General features: G+C 37.1%; 1 protein-coding gene across 1 annotated transcript in view; it reads left to right on the forward strand.

Annotated features, from left to right (window-relative positions):
* Window positions 1-14,166, forward strand: part of Pcdh10 (protocadherin 10) — a 57,586-nt gene extending 43,420 nt beyond the window's left edge. The window contains exon 5 of the mRNA XM_045131094.1: window positions 13,308-14,166. Coding sequence (XP_044987029.1) covers window positions 13,308-13,381 — 74 coding nt within the window. The 3' untranslated portion in view covers window positions 13,382-14,166. The remainder of the gene's footprint in view (window positions 1-13,307) is intronic.
* Window positions 14,167-26,936: the final 12,770 nt, after the last annotated feature.

Consider the following 26,936-nt stretch of genomic DNA (forward strand, 5'->3'; position numbering starts at 1 on the left):
GAGTATTGCAGGCAATAATATGACTTTAATTCTAATACCTTTAGTGTGCATGCATGTATTTCTAATCACTGTTATTTTTTAAGTATTTGTAAAATTAGAACAAATGTTTTTATTTCTTGAGAACTTGTCACATGCTTAGTTTGAAGTTTTTCTCTCCAGATCTTTTTGAGTAATTTGAAAATATTGCATTCATGATGCAAAAAAATATTAAATTTTCACCTGAGACTCAAAAATTTCTGAATGATAGAACTTGCACTTCCAATATATCCAGACATTGTTGAGCTGAAAGAAAGCAGGGAATTTTGGCTCTAACTACATATTTGAGACAGTGATCTGTAAGTGAAAACAGGGTATTATAACAAAAGATGAGTTTAAACCTTCACTATAGTGTTTGTTACTGTGAATGCTGTAACAATACATAAGTAAAATGAGTGTAAATGTAATATATTATTTTATACTGCTGTATACATATGAAATAAATAAAATTAGGATACATATCATGCCAGTTTTCCATGCATGAATCTTCCACTGATGTCTGTGGGAGTTTTGAAATAAAATCCTGTGGCATAATATGGCACTATGTTTAAACACAACAAATGCTTATTTAGAGATTTTAGGATGAATACAATAGATCTCAGAGGACAACTGTTCAACATTGTGTCTCATTTGAAGAAACTTGTATTAGGTCTTACAGAATCACATTGTACTTATAGAATGAAAGTAGGCATTCAGTTCCACAGGATTCTTATAACATCCATAAAAGAATCCTTTATGTGTCTATTTTTTCATCTGGTTGTGTATTTTTTAGGTTTTCATCTGTAGTAATATCAAGGGTCCACAAAATTAATATAGAAATTCTACATTAGATATGAATACCTTCAAATAATAAAATAACATATTTTCTTTTAAATGTTAGAAGCATATCACCTCATACTCAATGTTGATGAAAATATAGAAAAGTACACATGGGTATCAAAGAGGAAAATATAGAGAAAGGTGCAGGTACTTTTATATAAATTTCAGTAATCTGAAAAAACTATAGAAGTGTATCTCTGAAATAGTCAAGAGCTAACAGAAAAAAAAAAAAGGTGCTCCTTATCCTCATGGGTGGTTTGTAGAACTAATTTTCTTGAATTCACACTGAACAAAGTACACCTATATAACAGGTCAAATAAGGGGCAGGACTAGGTGTCTCTCTTGCTGTGAGCATCTTCTATTTATAACTTTATGATGTAAAGGATACAGGAATGATACTTCTTCATGAAATGTTACCAGCTATTACTATAGGTCGTCTGCTTAACATTCCCCTCTTTATCCCTTGCTTTCATGCTTTCTGAAAAAAATCCTATCACTACCTCACTCATTAAATTTTATGTGTTTTAGAGGTAAATTAACCTTTACTTATTACTGATCATATTCTCACTGTGAGGGAATATAAGACCCTATGATTATACTTACTTTCAAGAAAAAAATTGCAATAAAATATTACCTACGGGAGTGAAACCCTTTCCAAGAAACTAACTGATTAGAAGTTGTGATCAAGATATATCAGTGGATCATGAGGTTAGTTGCATGTATAAAGATGAAAAAATCAAAACAAAAGTGAGTGCAACAGAAAAAAGTAGACAGAAAATATAGAAAACACATCATTAATGTGAAAGTAAATAGTTCTTTGTGAAACTCTTCAGACATGAGTAAAATAAGGCATAATGAGAAGTACCTTTTTAAAATATAAATCATTTCTCAGATGTTTAAAAACAGTGTACCATATGATCCCTACTTCAAATTTAAACATCTTTTTTTTTTTTTTTTTTTTTTTTTCCTGAGTTAGGGCCTCACTCTGGCCCAGGAATTCAACATGTAGTCTCAGGGTGGCCTGGAATTTTTGGTTATCCTTCTACCTCTTCCTTCTGAGTGCTGAGATTACAGGTGTGAACCATGATGCCTAGCTCAAATTTAAACTTCTTAAATCCAAAATCAGACAAGTAAATTTTTAAAAGGTACTTCACAACTGAATGTTTATCCTTACCCTTTGTCAAAAGACAGATAAGAGCACACAGCTTTAATCCTAGCACTCAGAAGGCAGACATAGGAGGATTACAGTGACTTCAAGACCAGCCTGAAATTAGAGTGAGTGCCATGTCAGCCTGGGCTAGAGTGAGACTCTATCTCAAAACAAAACAAAACAAAACGAAAAAAAAACAAACAATAAAACAGCACCAACAACAATAAAAAGACTGACAAGCATAGTAAATGTAGGATTTCTTTTTTTTCTGAGAATTGAATGAACTCCTATAAATCAACTGCATGAATAACACCATGCTAGTTTACATGACATTTATTACTCTTATTCTTAGTGTTGCTTTTATTTTCCATCATTTTGCCACTCTTACCAATTACAAAAAAGCCTAGAACTCAATCAACAAAGGAGGACAGGATCCTCCTCTCCCAATTCCAGCCTCCTGTAGAGTTGTATACAAGCTAAGCAGTGTGAATTTCACAACTGCAGGATGAGCCTCAGCTGATTTTGGTTTATTCTGTTCAGCTCCACCTCTACCTGTACCAGTGCTGCAGAGTCCTGGAAATAAAACTCTCACTGACGCCCAGTCCACTCCCTTAGCTCCCTTTTCCAACTCCAAAGAAACCCATTACTCCTGTTACAGAAAATTACACATCGGATTGCACAAGGGCATAGTACCTGACATTTTTCCCTTGATGCTAATGTTGTTGGATATACTGCATATTTGACAGGATCAGGATTTGTGCATGTGGTTATCATTCTGGCATAAGTCTACTATTCATTTTACAAATGTTGTTGGGCAGTTTCCACTATCTACTCCATACAGTTGGGTTGTTTAATGGTTATAATTAGAGACACTGGATGTTAGCATTACCTGTTCCCTAGAGCTGTCCTTCTACTGCTTAAGTTATTTCTAAAATTCTCTGTGTTCTTTTCTTTTTGTTTTGTTTTTTCTAGGTAGGGTCTCACTCTACCCCAGGCTGACATGAAATTCACTACGGAGTCTCAGGGTGGTCTTGAACTCATGGTAGTTCTCTTACCTCTGCCTCCCTAGTGCTGGCATTAAAGGCATGCGCCACCATGCCTGGCTTCCCTGTATTCTTTTAAGCTAGTAGACTTTTTTTTTTTTTAATTTTCAAGTTAAAATAAGGTAGTTCACATTAATATATACATTAATATATAATCCAATTAAAATTTCTAAAGGAGCCTTTTTGTTTTAAGAGGTATTTGTTAACTCATGTAAGCACTTCCAGTGAGACTTGTGTAGATGATGATGTGCTTTGCTTTGTTTTATTTGCTTACCCTGCCATAATACCAATTAACAGCATTGAACAAATTTTGTCCCCCAATCTCTCTGGGATTAAAAAAAAAAAAAAAAAAAAACTTTTAAAATCTGGGTGTTGTGGCACACATCTTTAATAGCAGCACTTAGGGAAGCAGAGGTGGGAGAGGTAGGAAGATTTCTGTAAGTTCCAGGCTAGCCAGAGACTATGTAGTAAATTCCAGGTCAGCCTGGGCTAGAGCTACCTCGAAAAACAATAAAAGAAGAAACATTTAACTGACATTATAGTTGCCTTATCTCTAATGAATCTCCATTCCTTCTCTCCTATATTTATATGTGAACAATTATCTTGCCCATGAATGAAACAAAATACACAAATGTTGGCAGAATAAATGCCAGAAGCCTAAAACTGATTTTTATTCCAAAAAGATTGAAAGATCTCTTACTCTTATTTTGAATAATGTAGTGAATAGCCAATATTACTGACAATATGATTCTCAGAAGTGATTTATATGTGTGTGTATATGTGTGTGTGTGTGTGTTTGACTGAGAAATATTTTAACAACCCCAAAGTTGTCCTTAGGATATCAAAATACCAGATTAGATAGCAATAATCTTTGAACCTTGATTATCTAGCTTGACATTTTAACACCATGAAAGAAAAAAAAAATCAGTGACTATGGTACTTTTGTCATGTGAAAACTGCCATTATTTATGTTGGACTGCAAACACCACAGAAAGATAACACAATTATTATAGTATGCGAAAGAAAATTGAATCAGGCAGAAGTAAATATTTGTATGTGAGAGATACAGACAGATTGAGGAGACATTAACACATTTAAATTTCAGAAAAAGTGGACAATCATGAAAACAGATATTAATAGGGCAATTTCAGTTCAAATCAAACAAAAAAAAGGAGACATACTATGCCTGAGAAAAATTGAAATGAGTTATATTAAATATTGTTTTAAAATATAATAGTTTCAATGGATGCCTTCATAAATTCTCACTGCTATATTATCATTGTTTCAGTGATAGTGTAAAAACTTACAAAAGTGTTTGCATGTCTTCAGGTATAGGATGGTGGTTGAATACTGGCATGTTATGTGAGAGGTATGTGGATCCAGCACCTCAAATATAGATGAATGAATGAACAAATGTTATCAAAGTTACTTAGTTTGAAGGTGTCACACTGATTCTAAATTGCAATGTATTTGCAAATTGTCAAGCAAGAATGGGGAAAATTAGGTGACACTCCCAGCAGACCGACCAAAAATACTTACTGTGTGTGATGAGTTCACAAACCTGTGATGTTTGGCTCAGGGTATTGCTGACAAAATGGGAAATTTTGAACTATAAATCAGTTTGCGGTATGCAATAGATCATTTGCCAAGTTTAGACATTAACACAGAGTTGTAGTTTCATATGTAATATTTCTGTTATAAAACAATTTTTACATTCTTCAGAAAAGACTTCCAAATTAAGTGAAATGATGATAATGAAAGGAAAAGCTACAAAATAAATTTAACATTGACTAATTTAGGTCTTATAACATAGTGTTGAAAAAGAGGAAAAAAGAAAAAATTGGGTACAAGACTATTGTGATCCACTACATAGGTAACAATTTAAGACCTTATCTTACAAACTTTTAGTAAAAATGGAGGGGAAAACACATTGTAGATATACATTTCAGAAAACAGATTTATTGAAACCCTTCACTGGTTCAAGGAGCCCTGGTATATGGTGAATTAAGAGAAAAATAGAATAAAACATTTTTCTTTGCTTGAATAGAGCATGGGTACTTCAAACAACAAATAGATGAAAACACTTAGGCAGGAATGTAATATCATTTGTGAAGAGCATGACCTGTTATGAAAATATGTAAAGAAGACTACATAATTTTAGAATCACTTCCTGAAGGAAATAGTGTTTAATCTTCTCTATGCTTCATTGTCTTTGTAACTTTTGATGCTTATTATCATTTAAATTTTATTTTAATATTTCTATGAATTATTTTTGTTTACAACTATAACTGTGAACTAAAATATTTTAAAAATAGTATTAATACTTTTAAATACAGTCAGCTTTGGCTAGTAAATATTGAAAAGCATTCTGACCAATATTAAAAAGAAAAAAAAAAAAAGAAGGCTGGAGAGATGGCTTAGCAGTTAAGGCACTTGCCTGCAAAGCCAAAGGACCTCTATTTGACTCCCCAGGACCTATGTAAGCCAGATGCACAAGGTGGCACATGCATCTGGAATTTGTTTGCAGTGGCTGGAAACCCTGGCATGCCCATTCTTTCTCTCTCTCTCTCCCTTTCTCAAATAAATAAATAAAATCATTTATAAAAAGAAAGAGCAAATTAACTCCTCTCATTTTCTCATGACATCCATAATACTAAATAATGAGTATGTCAAAATGCCAATAGGAATAAATTTATGTGAGACCTATTCACTATGCCTTTAATCTGAGTTTAAATATTTTAATGATTATATTAAAAACATAAAAATTATTGTTTAATGTGTGTTCATTAAGCATTTTCTAGTCTTTACCAACAATTAATTTTATAGTCCACTTCTTTAAGTATAGACTTCACATGAAAATTTTAAACTGCAGACCAGAGCCTTGCAAATACTGTAATCCTAATCTTATGTATAAAGATGAAACCAATGTTGATAAACTCATAGAATAATATGAGTACAAATCTTATACCCTAACCCGCTATCTTCACTCCAAATTCTCAACTCTGTTCCTGAGATTAACCTGAAGTCCCAAAATTAAAAATAAACAAGTTATAGCTTCCATACTCACGTTTCATTTTAAAATTTTTGTGCTTCCTTTAAAGCACATGTTATCCTCTAAGAATAATTTTCATGTATTGTGTTTAAGTCTGGCTCAAGAAAATATAGTGTCAAATGTTCTTTTATGGGATTATATTGTAATGACCATTGTATTTTGCTGGCAATCAAACCTTAGGCCTTAAGCATGCTACATAGGTACTCTACCACTGGGCTATATTCCCAGCCATAAAATGATTTTTTTTTTTTGGTTTTCAAGGTAGGGTTTAGATCTAGCCCAGGCTGACCTGGAATTCACTATGTAGTCTCAGGGTAGCCTTGAACTCAAAGCAACTTCCTACCTCTGCCTTCCAAGTGCTGAGATTAAAGGTGTGTGCCACCATGCCCGACGAAATGTTTTTAATATATACAATTTTATTCCTCTTAAGAGCATATTATGTTGCAATGAATAAGCAAAATGAGAATGAAAGGTGTATTAGTGTCTCTCCTAGAAAGATCATAATTAACAAAGTGCTGTGTCACCAAGAATAATTATGGGTCACCTAATTTATAAACATCATCATCACTATCCATTGCATGAGGCCATGCAACTTAGTTAAACTTTAACTACTCCAGCAAAATACAGAAAATAAAATAGGGACATTATTTAAAGGATTCATGTCAGTGCCAATCATTCACAGCACTGGTGAGGAAGGCAATCACACCCTGAAGTTATGGGGGCAGAGAACGCATATACCTGATGCTGGCTAATCAGGTGAGAAGAAAAACAAAACTTATTATTCACATACTCCTATAGCCAAGGGTGGGGGCCGGGTAGCACACCACATAAGGCTTCAGTGTGGTTGCAGGAGAGAGAGATGGTCAGACTCCCTGGACTCAGACAAGCCAATCATGTTCCTAGTATGAGCCATACAGGGTGATTGCTTGTACAAGTAGCTTTGTAGTGCCTGTATGAAACTAAAAATCTATTGTCTGGGACCAAGAAAGAACTAATTCCTTTGATGAAGAGAGCTTCTTGGTGAGGAAGACTTCTTTTGTACACAGATGAAGAAAGGTGTGGTAGGCTGTTGGAGGGCCTTCTCTCTATGCAAATTATTAAAGTAACAGGTAACAATCAGTCTTACTTTTAGCACTGATGTCACAAATAGGTCATGGAAACCTTGACATCAATTTGTAACTTGAACCCAAGCTGAGATTTCTAGAGAGTGGAAACATTTCCCTAACAGAACTAGGTGTGTGGACAAGGACATGGGAGTATAGTCTTGAAAACCATGAATTTAATTATATCTTACATTGGAAGGAATAAGGGATGTTTAGAAACCAGTATGCCATTACAATAATGAACGAATTCCACACCAAGTGTTCATTCCCACTACTCCATACCTGTGGCGATGTCAGGAGTTTACTTACCACTATGAAACTTAGGTAGAAATTCTTTGAGAAAGTCAGTATGTGTCACATTTAAATTTGCTTCCTAGAATCAAGTGGTACATGAAAATTTCATTGGATGATCTCTTCAAGAGTCCAACACTGTCTATTTTCAAAAGTAAAATAAATGTCATCATCATTCTCCAGAATGTCTTGATTAGTAAATGAATTGAAAGTGTTCCTGTGAGGCCTGTGCAATTATATCTGTTACCCTAAATGATTAAATTGTGGCTGGACTATAGCTCAGATGCTCACTGTTATTGAACTCACTGTTACAGGAGTTAAATCCAGCTGCTGGAAGACAACTTTATGTGAAAAGCTGGTTGGGTTGGATGGGATGTATATGTAGCTCAGAGGTATAAGTGCTTGGCTACTATGCCTATATCAGTTCTCTCTCTCTCTCTCTCTCTCTCTCTCTCTCTCTCTCTCTCTCTCTCTCAAGAAAAGAAGGCTGATCAAGAAGATAGATAGAGGACTGACTATTATGTCCAGTCCACCTCACACAGACAGGTGATTGGTATTTACAGAAATGTAGGTAATTTCTCACTGCGCTGGGCCAAATTATTCACACTTGATTTTTATCACTGAATATTAAGACAGTTTTCAGTTCTACAAACCTCAAGGAAAGCAGCAATTATTTTTGCTTATTGATTAGTTTGCCTCTACTTTTTTTTTTTTTGTTTTGTTTTTGTTTTTTTTAGGTTTTACGAGGTAGGGTCTCACTCTAGCCCAGGCTGACCTGGAATTCACTATGGAGTCTCAGGGTGACCTTGAACTGATGGCGATCCTCCTACCTCTGCTTCCTGAATGCTGGGATTAAAGGTGTGCGCCATTATGCTAGGCAAAGTTTTAATATATTATGCAAAGGAGAACCTTGGTGGCCACCCAAAGAACAGAGAAAGGGGTCATTTGAAGGAGGGTATGGATGTTACTAATGTTGGCTGTAGTACCAATATGAGCACGAGTTACCATAATTTATATTTAGAGTCTGTGAGGAAAGAGTTCTGAGAGTTCTTCCTAAGAGTCAACTCTGAGAATATATACAGTGAATTTATAATCAAGAATGCAATATAAGATGACTTCCCATTTGTGCTGACCCTTCTCTTATATTGGGCATAACAGCAAGGCATGAAAGGCAATGATATACCACTGAGCTCCATCATGTCTGATGGAGGTGGTGTGGTCTATAATGTGAGCAATCTCCAAACAATGTTCACCTTATGCTTAGACAAGACAAGAAAGCATCTTTTGGTTTACAGTGGTTCTGAGAATGGGTTGTCCTCTTTTTCCAGTCCCATTAAATGTAGCATGAGTCTGAGGAGAGGTGGGAGGACGATAGAATCCAAATTTGCTCTAGGATATTCAAAGAAGGCCTAGGAACTGACTAATTTTCTGCCATGATGCAACTGTAGTACAAAGCAGAATGCCCAGTGTAGCAGTAACATCATACACCAGAAGCTCAGGATATAAGAAAGGCCTCTCTATGTAGAGAAGTTCAGTGTGTTTTCAACCTTGTAGCTCTTATGTTATATGGCTCAGAACAAAGAAGAATGGCCTCACATCAGAAAGCCATGGCAGATCAGGAGGGCAGCTCAGCCAGTAAAGTGCTTGCCTTGCAAGTATGAACCCAGGTGTTCCATTCCCAGTACCCCAGTGAAAACACCAGAAATAGTGGTTCACACCTGTAATCCTGGTACTGCTGCTGCAGGGACAGGAGATCCCCTCCTTATGGATCAACTAGAGTAGCTGAATTGATGAATTCCAAGCCAATGACAGACACTGTTTCCAAAGGTGGGCAGTGTCTGTGGAATACCACACAACCTTGTTTTCTTGCCTCCATGTGCTTATATATGCACCTGTACTCACAGAACACACACACACACACATGCACACCATCCATAGGTATGTATTTTAGAGTCACTACAGGGTTCTCCAGAGTCCAGGATCCATGAAGTCATATAAATTGTGTACTGTTGTTTCAAATTTTGTTTCTTTCTCCTGTATGCGAGGTTTCTTCTTTCTTCCATTCACTTACTTATTTTCCTTTTTATTTTGGTTTATTACATAAAACATTCAGTTGATAAGGAGGTAATTCTATACCCATGCTTGGATTTATGAAATATTTGTTCTAGAAACCTAATTATCATGAGAATTAAAGTCCTATCAGTGATTATATGCCAGGGTTTAAAGATTTCAGCCTTAGACTGGAGATATGGTTTTCTGGTTAAGGCACTTGCCTACAAAGTCTAAGGACCCAGGTCAGATTCCCCAGTACCCATTTAAGCCAGATGTGCAAGGTGGCACATGCATCTGGAGTTTGTTTGCAGTGGCTGGAAGTCCTATTCTCTCTATCTGCCTCACTCTCTCTCTCATAAATGAATAAATAATATTTTTGTTTTGAAAAATCTTGGATGACTACTTTCTTTATCATTGATTCTTCACCTTCACAGAAATCCTACTATCTGGGGGTGGAATTTCTCTGCCAACCTGCTGATATTAGTTCCTTTTTTCAAAATTTAATTTTCTGAGAGATTTTTGTTAGGCTTATTACATATTTATCTTTCAATCTTCTGTTGAGCTTTTCCTCTTCTTCGGTGCTTGTTTTCCAACCTTTTACTAAACTATAAAATTTGTTATTACTGGACATTTTAATATTTATTAAAGAAATTTTGAACTCTTTTTCTTTCTTTCTTTCTTTCTTTCTTTCTTTCTTTCTTTCTTTCTTTCTTTCTTTCCTTCTTTCTTTCTTTCTTTCTCTTTAGAGAGAGGCCTCAGGGTCACTATGTGAGAGTGACATTGAACTCTATTTTTTTTTAATTATTTATTTATTTATTTGAGAGTGACAGACACAGAGAGAAAGACAGATAGAGGGAGAGAGAGAGAGAGAGAGAGAGAGAGAGAGAGAGAGAGAGAGAGAGAGAGAGAATGGGCGCGCCAGGGCTTCCAGCCTCTGCAAACGAACTCCAGACACGTGCGCCCCCTTGTGCATCTGGCTAACGTAGGTTCTGGGGAACCGAGCCTCAAACCGGGGTCCTTAGGCTTCACAGGCAAGTGCTTAACCACTAAGCCACCTCTCCAGCCCTGAACTCTATTTTTTAACATACATTTATTTATTTATTTATGAGAGAGAAAGAGAGAGAGAGAGAGAGGAAGAGAATGTGCATGCCAGGGCCTTCAGCCACTGCAAATGAGCTCCAGATGCATGTGCCCCCTTGTGAATCTGGCTTATGTGGGTCCTGGAGAATTGAACCAGGGTCCTTTGGCTTTGCTGGTAAACACCTTAACTGCTATGCCATCTCTCCAGCCCCTAAACTCTTTTCTTATATGCTATCCTTTTCAGTATTCACCTAAATATAGAGCTGATAGCTTATTTTCCCAAATAGTGCCCATTTTTTTGCAATTACATTAGATATGTTTTTTAATGGAGGGTTGGAAGTGTAATTCAGAGGTTCACCATTTACCTAGCAAAACAAAGACTTTACATACAATCCTGACTATACTATAAGATGCAATCTAATATTTGGAAGGGTTTGATGGGTATCTTGTGTGAAGAGTGACGATCTGTAAAGTGATGTGGCTAAACCATTTAATTGAAGAATGCCCAAGTTACTATGTCTAGGCATGTTTTCCTCATGTATAAGTTATATATTCAAGAGAATAAATTTCAGGCCTACTGCCTGAAAGCATATATCTTGATACTGGTACCATGTAAATTAATTGGGGAAAGAACTTGGGAAACTGAACATCCAGACTGTTCTTAGCATGATGATTGCACATTAAGCTATGCTTACTGCTTGCCAATCTTGGCACTGTGATAACCTCAGGAAAGGATTTTTCTGCCTCCTAACCAGAGTAAATAATCATCATCTACCTGTAAGGGTAGATAAGAGCATCTATGAGTTCTGCTTCTTAATAAAACTTTTGATCCTGCTTTTTAGTTTTATTTTCATTTCTGCTTCCCAGATAATTTGCCTTACCAAATCCTGAGCCTTTGGAATTTTCTGTGGACTAAATCATATTTCCTGTTCATATTCTTTTGATTAGCTAAGGATTTTCAAGTCAATGCTCATTAGTCAAATACAGTTAATTGTTCTACACCAAAATTCCCAAAATGTTGTCATAGTTCTTTCTTTTTTTATTACTCCTTAAGGTTTTTGTTTTACTTCTTTCATTAGAGAAGTTTTAAGAAATAGAAAGACTTAGGTACAAATTTACATATTCTTCCTCTTTTGCTTGAGCCTTGGAAATGAACTGGAAATAATTATAAAGGGCCTATGAACGCCATGAGGAAGTAGGAACTTATATTATTGAGATTTAAATGTAGGATCCTTTCTAATATGTTTTCAATTGTTGTTACAGTACTATTTAAAAGCATTAATATGATTGAAATGAAATCATATTTTGAAGTTGTTAATTAAGGGGGGAAATGAATAATTCATGTCATTCATTAATTGTCAGCAAATAAAAATCATACATCATATCATCTGTTATCCAAATGCCAATTTTACAATACTCTCTATTTTAATTTGCAACAAGTTTATCCTCATCATGAAATGTCATTTTAAATCAGTAATGTGAAAATCCAGTATATATGCATGTATATTACAATATGTAGAAAACAGTTAGTTAAGATAGCCAATTGTCCTTGAAAGTATAATTCCATATTAAGTTACAATTTAAAACTCAACAGTTTTTTTTTTTTTCCTTTACTCCATTACTTTATTCACCATATTAGTCTACTTTGAGTAAGACCTGAAGTTGAAATCCAAAGAGTATCAGGAAACTAGCAAGCTTTAGTACTTGAGGTCAATTTAATTACACTGTGCATGACAGAAACTAGGCCATTTGGGAATTGCCTTTGCCACTAGCAATTGACACCTGGGTGTTAATGAGCTGGTAATTAAGAATTGGCACATACAAACACATTTACTGTTCAGGACTAGGATAACCATATGCTACATAACTTCTGTGCTAAGTAGTTCCTTAGCTTCAGAATTTACACAATTATGTTTGTGAGGTTTGTTAAATTTTATTTTTCCCACACAAGAAGATTATAAATAAAACTTTCTTTAAATATTTATTAACTTTGTCATCATTTCAAATTTATGAATGTTTCTAAAACCAAAAATATTAGAGAGCAATATAATCAGAAAAAAAACCCAAAATTTGATAATAAAATAACAAATTTACAGTTTAAAACTGGTTCTAGGATTTTCATCTTGGAAGAGTTTTTTGGAATATAATAAAGGGACCAGGGGGTATGGAAAAGGCTCGCTAGATAGAGTGCCTGTCACACAAGTGTGAAGATCAGAGTTCAGAGAGCAAGCACCCACATAAATGCCAGAGTGCAGTCCTGGTGTTCTGGAGACAGGACATCTCTGCTGCAAGCTGAATGACTTGTCTGGCCAAATCCACAGTCTCTTGGTTCAAGTGACACACCCTGCCTCTGTAAATAAAGTGGAAAGTGTCTGAAAAAACTCTGCTTCAACCTCTGGACACACACATACATGTATACCCTTACACACATGTTTGTAAAACACACACACTCAAAAGGAAGGAAGGGGTCAAAACAACTATGGACAAATGTATACATGTAGGGAGACAGCCTCTGTTGTTCAAATTTTTCTCTGGGATGTAGTGAGAATATTGTAAACCATCTTTAAGAAGTTGAAGTGGTAGAAGGGGCAGGATGTTACAGTGATTGATATAAGCAGCCCTAGTTTCCATTCTGAGGAACTTCTGGTGTATCCTTTCATTTGTTTTTGTTTTGCCCACAGAAATCTTGTGGCGGCAGCTGTGTGGAGAAACCCATTTGGCAAAGATGGAGGCAATTCAGCAACCACATGAATGAACTTGGAAGCAGACACCCAAGTTGAGCTTTCAGATAAGACTGCATCCCAGCCAGCAGTCTGACTGGAAACTTCATGAGGGAGACAGAGACAGCCAGCTGAACTCAACCTCTTCTGAAACCCTAAAAATTGAGAGATAAGTTTATATGGATTAAGCTGCTATGTTCTGGGGCAGATGGTTACTCAACAATAGATAGCAAATACAATATGTAAGTGAGATTCCCATTGTCTTTTACAGTAATAAGCATTGATTGTTCTGGTGTGATGTGGGTATTTTCCCAAGCAATATATATGTATTATGTGCCCTTGCTGTTTCTTTGCTTTTCTCTTCAATTTTGAGTTTTCCTGTATTCTTCACTACCTCCCCCACAAAAAATACCCTCACCATTTTCTGTATTAATCTACTGGCTTATAAAATAAAACTGTCCTCATTAGATGAAATATGTATTAACTTTGGTGAATTGTAGATGTGGGACTTACTTCTCATTTTTTTCTTTGAAAGCATTTGCTTTTTCATGGAACCCTCTGTAGGACATATATCCTTTTTATATGCAGATTGGTCTAATTACACTTTGAAATAGGTTTGAATTCCCTGTAGCCTCTTCAGCTGAGAACATGAAAGGCCAAATGCTGTATCGAACTAAAGGATATGAAAGTGCATGTACATCAATCCAAAACGAGATATAGAAATGAACAGCTCTTTACACAGTGTTGTCAATTTTTGACAGATTATTGAAAGATTTTTATAACTGCACATACTGCCTTGGATAACATGAAATCCTGCCTAGCCTGTCTTGTCTTTTTTTTCTTTCCCTTTCATTTCCAATGTGTGAATACTTGGAAAGTGAAACAGGAGAAGTTGGCTAGGGTTAAAGCTTCACTTCTATCTTCCAAAATTGACACCTGACCCCAAGTCATAAACATAATGTGGTGTAAGAATAGAATCATATACTCAACCTGTCCTGCTGGAGATGGAAGCCTGGATGAAGATGTTGGTCACATTTTAGGTCAACAGAAAACTCACATCACAACTTGGGGAGATGGGTCAGGGGAAAAGTGCTTATATGGGAGGCAAAGGGGCCTTGGTTCAAATCTCCAGCACACATTTGAAACATGGGTTTGGTGGAGCATGTCTGTAATCCCAGAAATGTTGTGAAGGAGACAGGAGGATGCTAGGGGCATTCTGGATAGGTAATCTAGCCATATCAGTGAGCTCTATGTTTGGTGGGCCACTCTGTCTCAATAAATATGTTGAAGAGCAACTGAGAAAGACATCAAACATTAACTTCTGTTCTCCTAAAATGCACATCCTTGCACACACACACAGGAACACTCATGCACATAAGCTACCACACTTACAGACGTGTGCAAAAACACAATGTAATGGATGAGACTTCTGTTAGAATCACAGTGATCAACAATGGAGGCCTTTTCCCCTCAGAAAGATTGGTCACAGTGCCAGTAAAGACACTGGAATCCAAACATTGAAGTTCCTTCTTATCACCTAAAGGAAGGTCAGTGAACACAGCATGTTTGTATATGTTCAAAATTTGAGATCAACATACTACACTTATATAAAATCAGAAACTAAAAAAATTAACTTCATTTTGAAAGAGTGTATGTAGTTAAATTTTAATATCTTGGAATTATCTTTGTTCAAAGTACATCTCGGAATTATTCTCTTAGCTTTGTATAATCTACTTTTTCCTAGTTAAAGAGCATGAATTCCCATCAAATTATATTGCAAACAAATGAGTGGAAAATCCACCTCAATTATATTTGTTACTAAAGAAAACATATTTAAAAAATTAATTCCAAACGTCCTAAATTCTAGCATCTCTACAGTGCACAGATTCCAAGTTTGTGCAATTAAGACCGAGTGTGGGAACATTTTTGAACAAACGATGCACTTTGAAATGAATGCTAATTTAGGCACACTTGAGTAGGTAATGAATGTAATAGGTTTGTATGCAATGTAGGCTAGGAAATATTACCACATTTAGCATTTTGTCAAATCTGTCACCCATTAATCTGCAAAGTATATAGGAAGAAAACAGCAATAATTCAAGAAGTAATTGAGAAAAACATAATTGTGAGTTAGCTCCAACACTGTCATTTAAAAAAAAATACAAGGGCTGGAGAGATGGCTTAGTGGTTAAGCGCTTGCCTGTGAAGCCTAAGGACCCCGGTTCGAGGCTCGGTTCCCCAGGTCCCACTTAGCCAGATGCACAAGGGGGCACACACGTCTGGAGTTCGTTTGCAGTGGCTAGAAGCCCTGGCTCGCCCATTCTCTCTCTCCCTCTATCTGTCTTTCTCTCTGTGTCTGTCACTCTCAAATAAATAAATAAAAAATGAACAAAAAAATTAAAAAAAAATACAACAATCTAAAATTGTGCTTCTTTTTCTGGAATAAATGACATGAATTGGAAAAACTTCCGAGGTTTATGACATGTAAATTGATGGATACTATAGGTTGGGATCATGCTCAAATAACTGATAGCATCAAAAATGTATAGAAGGTAAGTCTAGCATGGCGGGGCACCTCCTTAACCCCCAGTGCTTGGGAGGCAGAGGTAGGAGGATTGCCATGATGACCAAATCTCCAGCTTTACTACTCACAAAAAAATAAGAAACAACCCTATATGTTCTTCACAAAAGTTTGTAGGTAATTCAGAGTCATTGTCATAAATTAAATTTTATGTAGAATGGTATAAAAGAAAATGACCATCATTGTATAGGGAGAATCTGGAGTTATAGCACTCCTATGATTTCATTTAAGCTTCCTGGTGGAATGCAGATTTTAGGTAGAAACTATGAACTGAAACAAACCTTGAAACCAATGGAAATGCTTGCAGGCAGTATCTGGTGAAGAATACTCACCTCCATTTTCCTGGCAAGTGTTTACAAGTCATGTCTTCTATTAAAATATAATAAAACAATTCCACCCTGCATATTTATGCGACTTCGAGCTAGCACAGGGCATGGAGAAGATAGCTCAGTCTGTAGAGTGCTTGCCTTATATTCCAGTATGCCATAAATGCCAGGAGTATTGGTGTGCACTTGTAACCCCAGTACTGGACAGATGGAATAGAAGAACCCCTGGCTCACAGACCAGACATGCTAACCTACATAATGACTGACATGCCACTGAAAGAAAAGATCTCAAAAAGAGGCGGTGGAACCTGAGAAGAACACCTGGGTTTGTCCTGCCAGGCTCATTGTATACATGTGTATATGTGCATGTACACGGATCCACACACACAGACATGTACATATGCACATAAAAGCAAGAACACAAAAGCTATCACAGGGGCTGGAGAAATGGCTTTGTGGTTAAGGCAGTTGTCTGTGAAGCCTGAGGATCCATGTTTGATTTCCTAGTGCCCACATAAGCCACATTCACAAGGTGGCACATGCATCTGGAGTTATTTTGCAGTTAGTAGAGGCCCTAGCATGCCCATTCTATCTGCCTTTCTCCTCTCTTATTAATAAATGAATAAATAAATTAATTAAATATTTTTAAAATATAACAGTGTGGCTCAAACCAAAATGAATATTCAGGACTGGTCTTTAAGGAAAAAAAAGATAAAATGAATCTAAATTTACAGTGAAATTGAATGTTTATTTATGATAGCATAGTGCGAATTGTTATAATACATGACAGGGATGTTGTTACCATGTTTACAACTGGTGAGACAGAAATGTAAACTTTCTTAATTATATGGCTAGTAATATTGTTGGATGTTGGAAACAACCTGTGATCTACATGTACCTGCAGTGTTTTCCTTAATTAATATAGCAAAGGAGGAGAAATTAAGCACTTTCCCAAGTAATGTTTCATTGGAATGGTCTAAAATAGATATTCTCTATAATGAATTTTAAAGAGAGCTATTTAGATAGAAGCATTCCTCCCACACTATAACTGCACATCTCAATGGTTTAAACTAAGCTTATAGTTTAAGTCATAGGGGTGAGAGAAGGAGTTTTGTTATGTTTTTGGTTGTATGATTTTTACCACATCTGCACTGACCTCTGACACATGAGGAAGGAGTTAATATTAACAATGTAGGAAGCAAATAAAATAGTATAAAATAATTATTATGTACTGTTTCCTCTCAATTGGAACATCCTTTTCTAGGCAGAGGAGGGGTAAGGCTCATAAGACCCAGGAAACTAAGGTAACGTAACAAGACTCAAGAAACTCATGAAACTTGAAATGATCAGAAAGATTACCCTCCTAAGGTTATGTAAGGAGTAAGCAATTCTTGTGGAGTAGAGAGACTCTCAGGTGGGACTGAAGGTTGTTAGTCATCACTAATGCTGGGTGGGCCTGCAAGTCACCCATACTCCTGCAAATATCCTTTGACCCATTTCTCTGTATTTAAACAAACAAACAAACAAACAAACAAAAACCCTCTCTGGTTTACTAATACTGTGTTAAGTTGTTTCATTGATCTATTATCAATGCCCTCTTGGGAGCAAACAGACTTTGCTTATATCTCCCTTGGAAAAGAAACATATCACTAGTACTCTAGGATGAAATAAGACTTAGAGGTCTCCATGTTTATAACCTCTCAAAATAGGTCCCTCAATCCATCTTTTCACTAACTTGAAGGTGGGATGGGAAAACATAGGAATTTCCAAGCAAACATTGTATGCTATATTGGTTTCTGAAAATCGTATAATTTTTTTTTGTTGTTGTTGTTTTTAGAGGTAGGGTCTCATTTTAGCCCAGGCTGACCTGGAATTCACTATGGAGTCTCAGGGTGGTCTTGAACTCATGACAATGCTCCTACCTCTGCCTCCCAAAAAATCTTATAATTTTTTTTATAATGTTTAAAGTCTCTCAGGTGTGGTTGAATAAAAAAGAATCTTCTGGTTAAACAGTACTTTAGTCTCTTATTCCAGACCAGTGGCTATGGAAATTTATTTCTATAAAATTAGAATCCCAAAATGATGAGTATAAGGAATGTATTTTGGAAAATGTTGGTTTATTATTTCATTTATTTTACTTATAAGACAAATTTAGCCCTGAGGAGTGTGGGTGAAAATTATATGGAAAAGCATTTGCTAATGAAGAAGGACAGGAGAAAGCTAGCTTTTTTAAACTTTTTTAATTTTAATTTTTGGCAGTCTCAGTTAGTAGGCATTGAGGCTCAAGGAGAACCAGGAGGTGCCAGCTTGCTGACCCTGACACCAGAAACTCTTGGCAAAAATATCTCATTGAGAGTGATGGCCTTGTATTGCCTACAGTCTAATACACTACCTGGGTGGACTGATCCAATTGGGCTGATCCTCAGGTTTATTATACAAATTTACCAACCAATCAGGTCTTCCTCTTACAGCCTGAATCTGGTAAAGGTTGCAGCCTTCCAGCCCCTTCTTCTCTCTGGATCCTCAATGTATGTGTATGGCTTTCTCTCTCTCTCTCTCTCTCTCTCTCTCTCTCTCTCTCTCTCTCCTCTTTCTGTTTTTCCCTCCATTCTTACACTGTGCACCGAACACGCAGAAGTCTGGCCTCTAGCTGGGTAAGGGTGGCAGAACATTACATTGTACCTTGAGCTAAACTTTTTTGCTTGCCTCTCTTTATAGTTTGGGTAACTTCTCACTTTAATTTCACGTATGATCTTTCTTTTATCTCCAAATCTACCACTTAGGTGCTTTCCCCAGTTCTGGTGTTGCTGCCTGGTACTTGCTTGTAAACATGGGACAACTATGCATATAACCTTCTTCATCACTTACTTCTCTGAATTTTTCTTCTACTCTGATACTTCCCTCTTAAATACATGGCGGATGTCATGTGTGTGTTTTCAGAGTCTGTCTACATATCCATTTCCCCCCCCCCCCCACATACCCTCAGTTTCTCTTTGTATCTGCTTTGATACTTTCCTTCTTCAGGAAAGCATATGGCAGATGCCATATGTGTTTTCTGAGCCTCTCTACATATACGTCTAAGTACTATTTTCCACATGCTTACAACTGTTTGAGTACTTTTCTAAAGACTTCAATTTCTATCAAATGAATCTTAAAAAAATATACAGTTTTTACATAACAAAATGTTTTCTAAACCCCACAATTTGTAATTTCACCTTAAATAAGATTAACAATTCATAATTTATCCTTCTTGAGTCCGACTTTGTTAACTCTTTATTAAAGGTTGGGCAGAGCTCAACAACTGGAGTTAATAAATCCTGGGGACCCCTCTTGAACCCCCAAATCCTACATCACTAATATGCAGAAAAACAGTAGATTTCATGTACACATCTAATCTAGGATATGAGACTAGAAGGTTAATTCTTTTTTATTTTTTATTTTTCGAGGTAGGGTTTCACTCTAGTCCAGGCTGACCTGGAATTCGCTATAGAGGTTCAGGGTGGCCTTGAACTCATGGTGATCCTCCTACTTCTGCCTTTTGAGTACTGGGATTAAAGACATGCACCATCACACCCTGCTTAAATTTTATTTTAGTTATTTATTTGCAAGGAGAGAGAATGAGCAAGCCAGGGTTTCCAGCCACTGCAAATGCACTCTGGGTATATGTGCCACTTTGTTCATCTGGCTTTACATAGGTACTGGGGAATCTAACCCAGGTTGTTAGGGTTTGCAGGCAAGCACCTTAATAGCTTAGCCATCTCTCCTATTCTAGATGGCTGATACTTTAAATCAGGACAAGGTGGTTTTGAAAAATAACAAATTGTGCCTTAATTTGCTTGTTTCTTTCTGTCTTCCTTTCTTTCTTTATTTGGTCATTTAGAACTGGTGCTTTTATTTTGCTTATTGGATTAATGATTGGCATGTTATATTTACTAACACATATAAAATCTACATAGCACATGGCATTTGGTAAGGATAAGATTTAGATGAATTGAAACTGGGGCAATCATTCAGCAGTTGAACGTGCTTGCTTACAGGCCCTGTTAGTCCAGGTTTGGTGCTACACCCACAGCCACATGATTCAGAAAGGTGTGAGTTTGCAGTAACAGAAAACTCTGGTGTAGGTACATGCATGTGCACACACACACAGAAATAAATGAATATTGTTTTTAAAGATAGATGAATTATAGAAAATTAATCCAGATATTTTTACATTTTCCTAAAGTTTAAATAAATGGCTTTAATTTCTATTATCTATTGATAGCCAAGAGGAGAAAATGTCTTTGAGTCCTCACTTTGCAGAATACAAACACCTAGACAATACCATAGACAATGGCATTCCATGTGAGGAAAAAAAAATCAATGTGGATCTAGGTTTAGAAACTACACATGTGGGTTCAAATCCTGTATAAATTGACACAAGGTTATTGGTGGTATGGCTTCTAGAGATCTGTGTATGTCACCTTCTACATTTCTACATAATAAAACGATTGTAAACTATACTATTGGAACCGATTCCATATTCAGCAATGATGTGGGTACTAGATATGAATCTATATCACTCAAAAATTAGAATTCTTTTTTTTTTCTCTTATAATTGAAGTCTTCATTGGACAGGGATAATAAAAAGAGTGGATATACTGTTAAATCTACATGAAGCTAATGTAAATGGTTTATTAACCTAATAATATGTACTCAAGAAATGAATATAAATTGACTAAAATCTTAGGCATACTCAAGAATCTAAAGGACTCTTTTACTATTTTTATGGGAGAGACAGTGAGAGAGGGGAGAGGAAGACTTAGCATGCCAGGGTCTCTCGCCACTGAAATCCAACTCCAGATGCTTGTGTGCATGCTCAACGTTTGCACTTGTGTCACCTTGTATGTCTGGCTTATGTGGGATCTTGAGAGTCAAACTTGAGTTCTTAGTCCCTAAGCCATCTCGCCAGCCCTAAAAGACTCTTTTTAGGGATTTTTTTGTTTATTTTTATTTGTTTATCTGAGAGAAACAGACACAGAGAGAGAAAGAGACAGAGAGAGAGACAGAGAGAGAGAGACAGAGACAGAGAATGGGTGCACCAGGGCCTCCAGCCACTGGAAATGCACTCCAGATGTGTGCATCCCCTTGTGCTGATGTGGGTCCTGGGGGATCAAGCCTCAAACTGGGGTCCTTAGGCATCACAGACAAGTGCTTAACCACCAGGCCTTCTCTCCAGCACCAAAAGAACCTTTTTAAACATATAGTTGCATTTTATTTTTTAGAAAGATATAACTTACTTTCATCTGTGCCCCCATCAGAGTGCAAATCCAATATAAATATTGCACACTTTTCTGTGATAAATGCCATCTTTGAAGGTAAGTTTGATTGAGTACCTATATGAGATGACATAAGGTAAATATGTAGGCAACTTATAATAGACTTTTCTAATATTGTATTATCAACATATTTTAACTACTGATAAAAAGTATTTGTCAGGTTCTATAGTACAATTAATATATATTGCAAAGGGGATATCTGCAATAAACCATGATAATTCCCTCCCCCATTTTCCCCTTCACAAACCCACATTCTCTCTCTTTCTCTCTATCAGTCTATCTTTTGTTATGATGTTATCACCTTTTCCTAATATTATGAGGGTCTTGTGAAGGCAGTGGCAGTGCAAGGTTATGGATATCAAGGCCTAATTCTGTCTGGACAATTGCATTGTAAGCCGTCCTACCTTTCCTTTGGATCTTACATTCTTTCTGCCACCTATTCTGCAATGAACCCTGAGCCTTGGAGGGTGTGATAGAGATGGTTCAGTGCTGAGCACTCCTCTATCCTTCTTCTCAGCACTATGGTGCCTGTTGGGTCATCCCAGAGGTCACTGCCATTTGAAAAGAGAAGCTTCTCTAACCAAAAGTGAGAGTAGCATTAATATATAGGTATGAATGCTAAGTGCTTACAAGGCAGTTTGGTGGGTATAACATATGCATTTTAGCCAGACAAGAACAGAGGCCCATGACATCCCCCACCATAGGCTTTTGATTAGGTTTTCAGTTCCAGGTATGTATTCCTTCCCATAGAATGGGTCTCCAGTACAATTAGAGTGCACATGGTTTTCCCCATAACATACATAACACTATTGCACTCATTGGCTCATTTGGCCTTGCTGGACAAACTTGACACTTGCAGTGTCTACTTTATTTGCCATGATGGCTTCTGTCTCTGATAAAGCTTAAAGCTGCATGTAGTGCAGCTTTTTCCAGCTTTCTGTAAGCTGCTCTACAGGGAGAAGGTTTTCAGCTCATTCCCAGTTTGATTTCTCAGTGAACTTGTAGTTCAGGAATGTGGAGTCTTCAGTAATAGGGTCTTATAATCTATTCCTGGAGAGAAACTAAGAGCTTTGGCAATTGCCTGTAATGTTTTGCAAGTATCATGGACCTCCCTGGTCAACAATTCTCTAGAAAGTAGCCCATTTGTGGAAATAAATTTTTTCTAGTAACAGTCTAAGGCTTCTGGGTGTACCATTATGCAAAAAAATGGGTTATCATGCAGCTTATTAACAATATCCTGATTTTTTAAAGTTTTTTTTGTTTATTTTTATTTATTTATTTGAGAGCGACAGACAGAAAAAGAGGCAGAGAGAGAGAGAGTGAATGGGCATGCCAGGGCCTCTAGCCACTGCAAACACACTCCAGATGCCTACACCCCCTTGTGAATCTGGCTAGCAGTTCTTGGGGAATCCAGCCTGGAATGGGGGTCCTTAGGCTTCACAGGCAAGCGCTTAACCACTAAGCCGTCTCTCCAGCCCCATATCCTGAATTTTGATTGGTCTCCCCCCGTACTTTTTTTTGTCTCTCTTTTTTTTTATTATTAGATATGGACATATTTTGTATGTAAACTTCACATGTTGGAATCATCCTTTCCATCCTCCAGGCCTCTTTTCTGAAGAGGTCCTCATCATTGGGGATGCAGGTTAATCCCATGTGGATTGTGGGCCATGTATTATGGAGGCAGCAGTCAGTTATTGGGAAGAGGCAATGGTCTCTGTGCAAAATGTCCCAAGTTGTGGCTCTAACAATCTTTCTGTACCCTCTTCCACAAAATTCACTGAGCCATGCTGGGAGCATTTTAAGTCTACTTCAGTGATGGACACTTAGGAGTATTTAGATGTCTGACATTGTAGGTGCTGAATGACCTCAGTATCTTTTTCCATCACCCTTGTGCTGATACCAGCTTAACTAAGACAGCATTGTTGCTCATTTCCCCAATTCTTCTGTGGTTTCAGCTGGGGCAGGGGTGGAGTGTGCTGGGTGGTTTATCTCTTCAAGTCCAGTTCCCATCAGAAAAAGAGAAGCAGATTATCTAATGGAGAGTGGAGTCAGTGCCCGTTAAATGGGATAACCATTATTAATTTAGAGACCTCACTTAATCTAATCCTTTACAGATCCATACATTTCCCAACATATTTCATACTTTCATTTTTCTTTACCACTGAGTAGAATTCTATTGCATAAATGTACCATATTTTCATTATCCACCATCAGTTGAGGGATATCTAAGCTGGTTCCATTTCCTAGCTTCTGTGAATAGAGTGGCAATAACCATGGTTGTGCAAGTATTTCTAAGGTAGTGAGAAGAGTCCTTGGGTTATATACCTCAGAGTGGTATGGCTGAGCCATATAGTATATATATTTTTAGCTGTCTCAGGAACCTCCACACTGATTTCCACAATGGCTGTACAAGATTACATTCCCACTAACAACTTAGAATTCTTTCTCTTTTTCTGCATCCTCACCATCATTGATTGTATTTGTTTTCTTGATGATAGCCACTCTGGCAGAAGTGAGATGGAATCTCAAAGAAGTTTTAATTTACATTTCCCCAAAGGATAAGGAAGAAGAACATTTTTTAAAGATGTTTTTATAACATCTGTATTTCTTCTTTTGAAAATTCTCTATTTAGTTTCATAGCCTATATTTTTTTTATTTGATATGGATAGATTTTGTATGTAAAGAACACATGTTCATACCATCCTTTCCCTCCTCCTTTCCCCTTTTCTAAAGAGACCTTCCTTGTTGGGGATGCAGATCAACCCCATGTGGATTGTAGGTCATGCATTAGAGTGGTGTGGGGGGGGCAATATGTCTGTGAAAAATGTCCAACTCGTGGCTCTAACAATCTTTCTGCCCCCTCTTCTGCAAAATCCCCAGAACCATGCTGGGAGTATTTTAAGTCCACTTCACTGATAAGCACTTAGGAGACTCTAGATCTCTTGTTTGGTAAGTGCTGAGTGTCCTCAGTATTTATCTCCATCACCCTTGTGCTGACATCAGATTTACTGAGAAAGCAGCAGTCTTGCTCATTTTGCCAATTCCTCTATGGTTTCAGCTGGGGCCAGCATGGAGTGCAGTAGGTCATGTATGTCCAGCTCCCATATAAAAAAGAGAAGCAGATTCTCCAATGTAGAATGAAGTCTACACTGGTTAAATGGGATAACCATTATTAATTTAAAGAGAATTAAAAGGATATAGAACCATCTTATAGTACAAGATTTGTGAGAGCTTTACAGTGGAAAGCAGAATTGTTTATAGGATTCTGACTCGATTCCCAGTTTCTGATATGCTTTCCTTTCCACTGAATGGAACTGTTAGCCAATCCAAGAGCACTTGATTACCTGCCATTGCTTTGTGCCAGTATTGCACTTGTGTGAGCATCACATCAGGTTGTTTGCTTCTGAGTCACTTCAACTTTGAGTTGCTTGGACAGATGGTGGCCATTTTCCCCTAGTAACTCATGTAGCACCTTCCAACACTAGACAGGCTAATTGTCCAGAGACTGGTTCTCCTCTGGATTCTAGCCAGGTTTCTCCATGGTCTGTGCCAACGGCCTATGGTGTCTTCAGCAGGAGAGTCTTACCATTAAACTCGGGTGGGTAATCAAGTGCTCTGACAGAAGTATTCCTTGCTTGTTTTGGGAGATGTAGTAGGTCTTTCTGATCACAGATCATTGTGGATGTAGACCACATCCTGATAAAGAGAATATAGGCCAGCACCAAGGGAAAAGAAATAAGAAAAAGCCAGAGAAGAAAGAGAAACAGGAGAAATTTGAGGATAGATTTCATCTCACCCTCTTGAGGGCCCTTTATTTTAGGTGTCTCCCCTAAGGTACTCATGAGAGTTCCACCATTTAGTGTGGCTTCCGGGATGTACGATTCTATGTTACCAGTTCAATTTTGGTTCAGTGTTGTGCCCCTCCACACACTCTTTCCCTTTCCCCAAGCCCTACCCTTTCTGTTGTCTAAGCCTCAAGATTCTATTCAGTTATGCTAGCAACTGCAGATGAGTGAGATCATGAGATGGTTGTCTTTATATGATTGGGTGAGTTCACTTAGAATGATCTGTTCCAAGCCCAAATTCAAGCATTCAAGCAGTTGTATTTATTTACTTGACCTATGTTTCTGTTTTTATTCTTGTACCATGCTGCTTTTGTCACTATGGCTTTGTAATATAGCTTTAGCTTTTGATCAAGTAATCAGGTATGATGATAACACCCTATTTTTTTCTGAGGATATGTTTGGATATCCAAGGCCTTCTGCCAATCTATATGAATTTTGAGATCACTCTTTCAATCTCTATGAAGAATGATGCTGGCATTCTTTTTTTTTAAAATTATTTATTTATTTATTTATTTGAGAGCGACAGACACAGAGAGAAAGAAAATAGAGGGAGAGAGAGAGAATGGGTGCTCCAGGGCTTCCAGCCTCTGCAAACGAACTCCAGACGCGTGTGCCCCCTTGTGCATCTGGCTAACGTGGGACCTGGGGAACCGAGCCTCAAACCGGGGTCCTTAGGCTTCACAGGCAAGCACTTAACTGCTAAGCTATCTCTCCAGCCCGATGCTGGCATGCTTAGTGGTATTGTATTAGATCTCTGTGTTGATTTTGGTAGAATTGCCATTTTTACAATATTAATTCCACTATCCAGGTGAATGTGCAATCTGTGCACATCTTAAGTACATCTTCTCAAGCCCTTCTCTATTTCTTTTTTAAGAGTTATAATGTTCTAATTGCATGGGTCCTTCACATCCTTTGTTAGTGTTATTCCAAGGTATTTAATTTTTTTGTTGCTGTTGAAAGTGGGATGGGCTCACTGATGTCTTTCTATTTATATTTGTCCTGTGAGTATAGAAAAGCTACTGATTTCCTTTTATTTCTTTCTCCTGTCTTACTGCTTGGGATAGTACTTCTGTTACTATGTTGAAAAGCAGTGGTAAGAGTGGGCACCCTAGTCTTGTTCCAGATCTCAGTGGGAACTCCTTGAGTTTTTCCCTATTAAGTATTATTTGAGCTTTAGGATCTTTATATATAGCCTTTATTATGTTGAGATATAAGCCCTCTGTGCCTACTCTTTCTAGGGTTTTGATCATGAAGTGGTGCTGTATTTTGTCAAAGGCCTTCTCTGTATTAATTGAGATGATCATATGTTTCTTATGGTTCAGTTTATTTATGTGATGTATTTAGTTGACTGATTTTTGTATGTCAAACCATCCCAGCATCCCTGGGATCAAGGTGAATAATGATTTTGATATGTTGCTGAATTTGGTTTCTAAGGATTTTGTTCAGGATCTTCGCATCCAAGTTCATTAGGAATATAGGCCTATAATTTCCTTCCCTTGTTCCATCACTGTCTGGTTTTG

Source organism: Jaculus jaculus, chromosome 12 (genome assembly GCF_020740685.1).
Source record: "Jaculus jaculus isolate mJacJac1 chromosome 12, mJacJac1.mat.Y.cur, whole genome shotgun sequence".
In the NCBI taxonomy this organism is placed as follows: Eukaryota; Metazoa; Chordata; class Mammalia; order Rodentia; family Dipodidae; genus Jaculus; species Jaculus jaculus.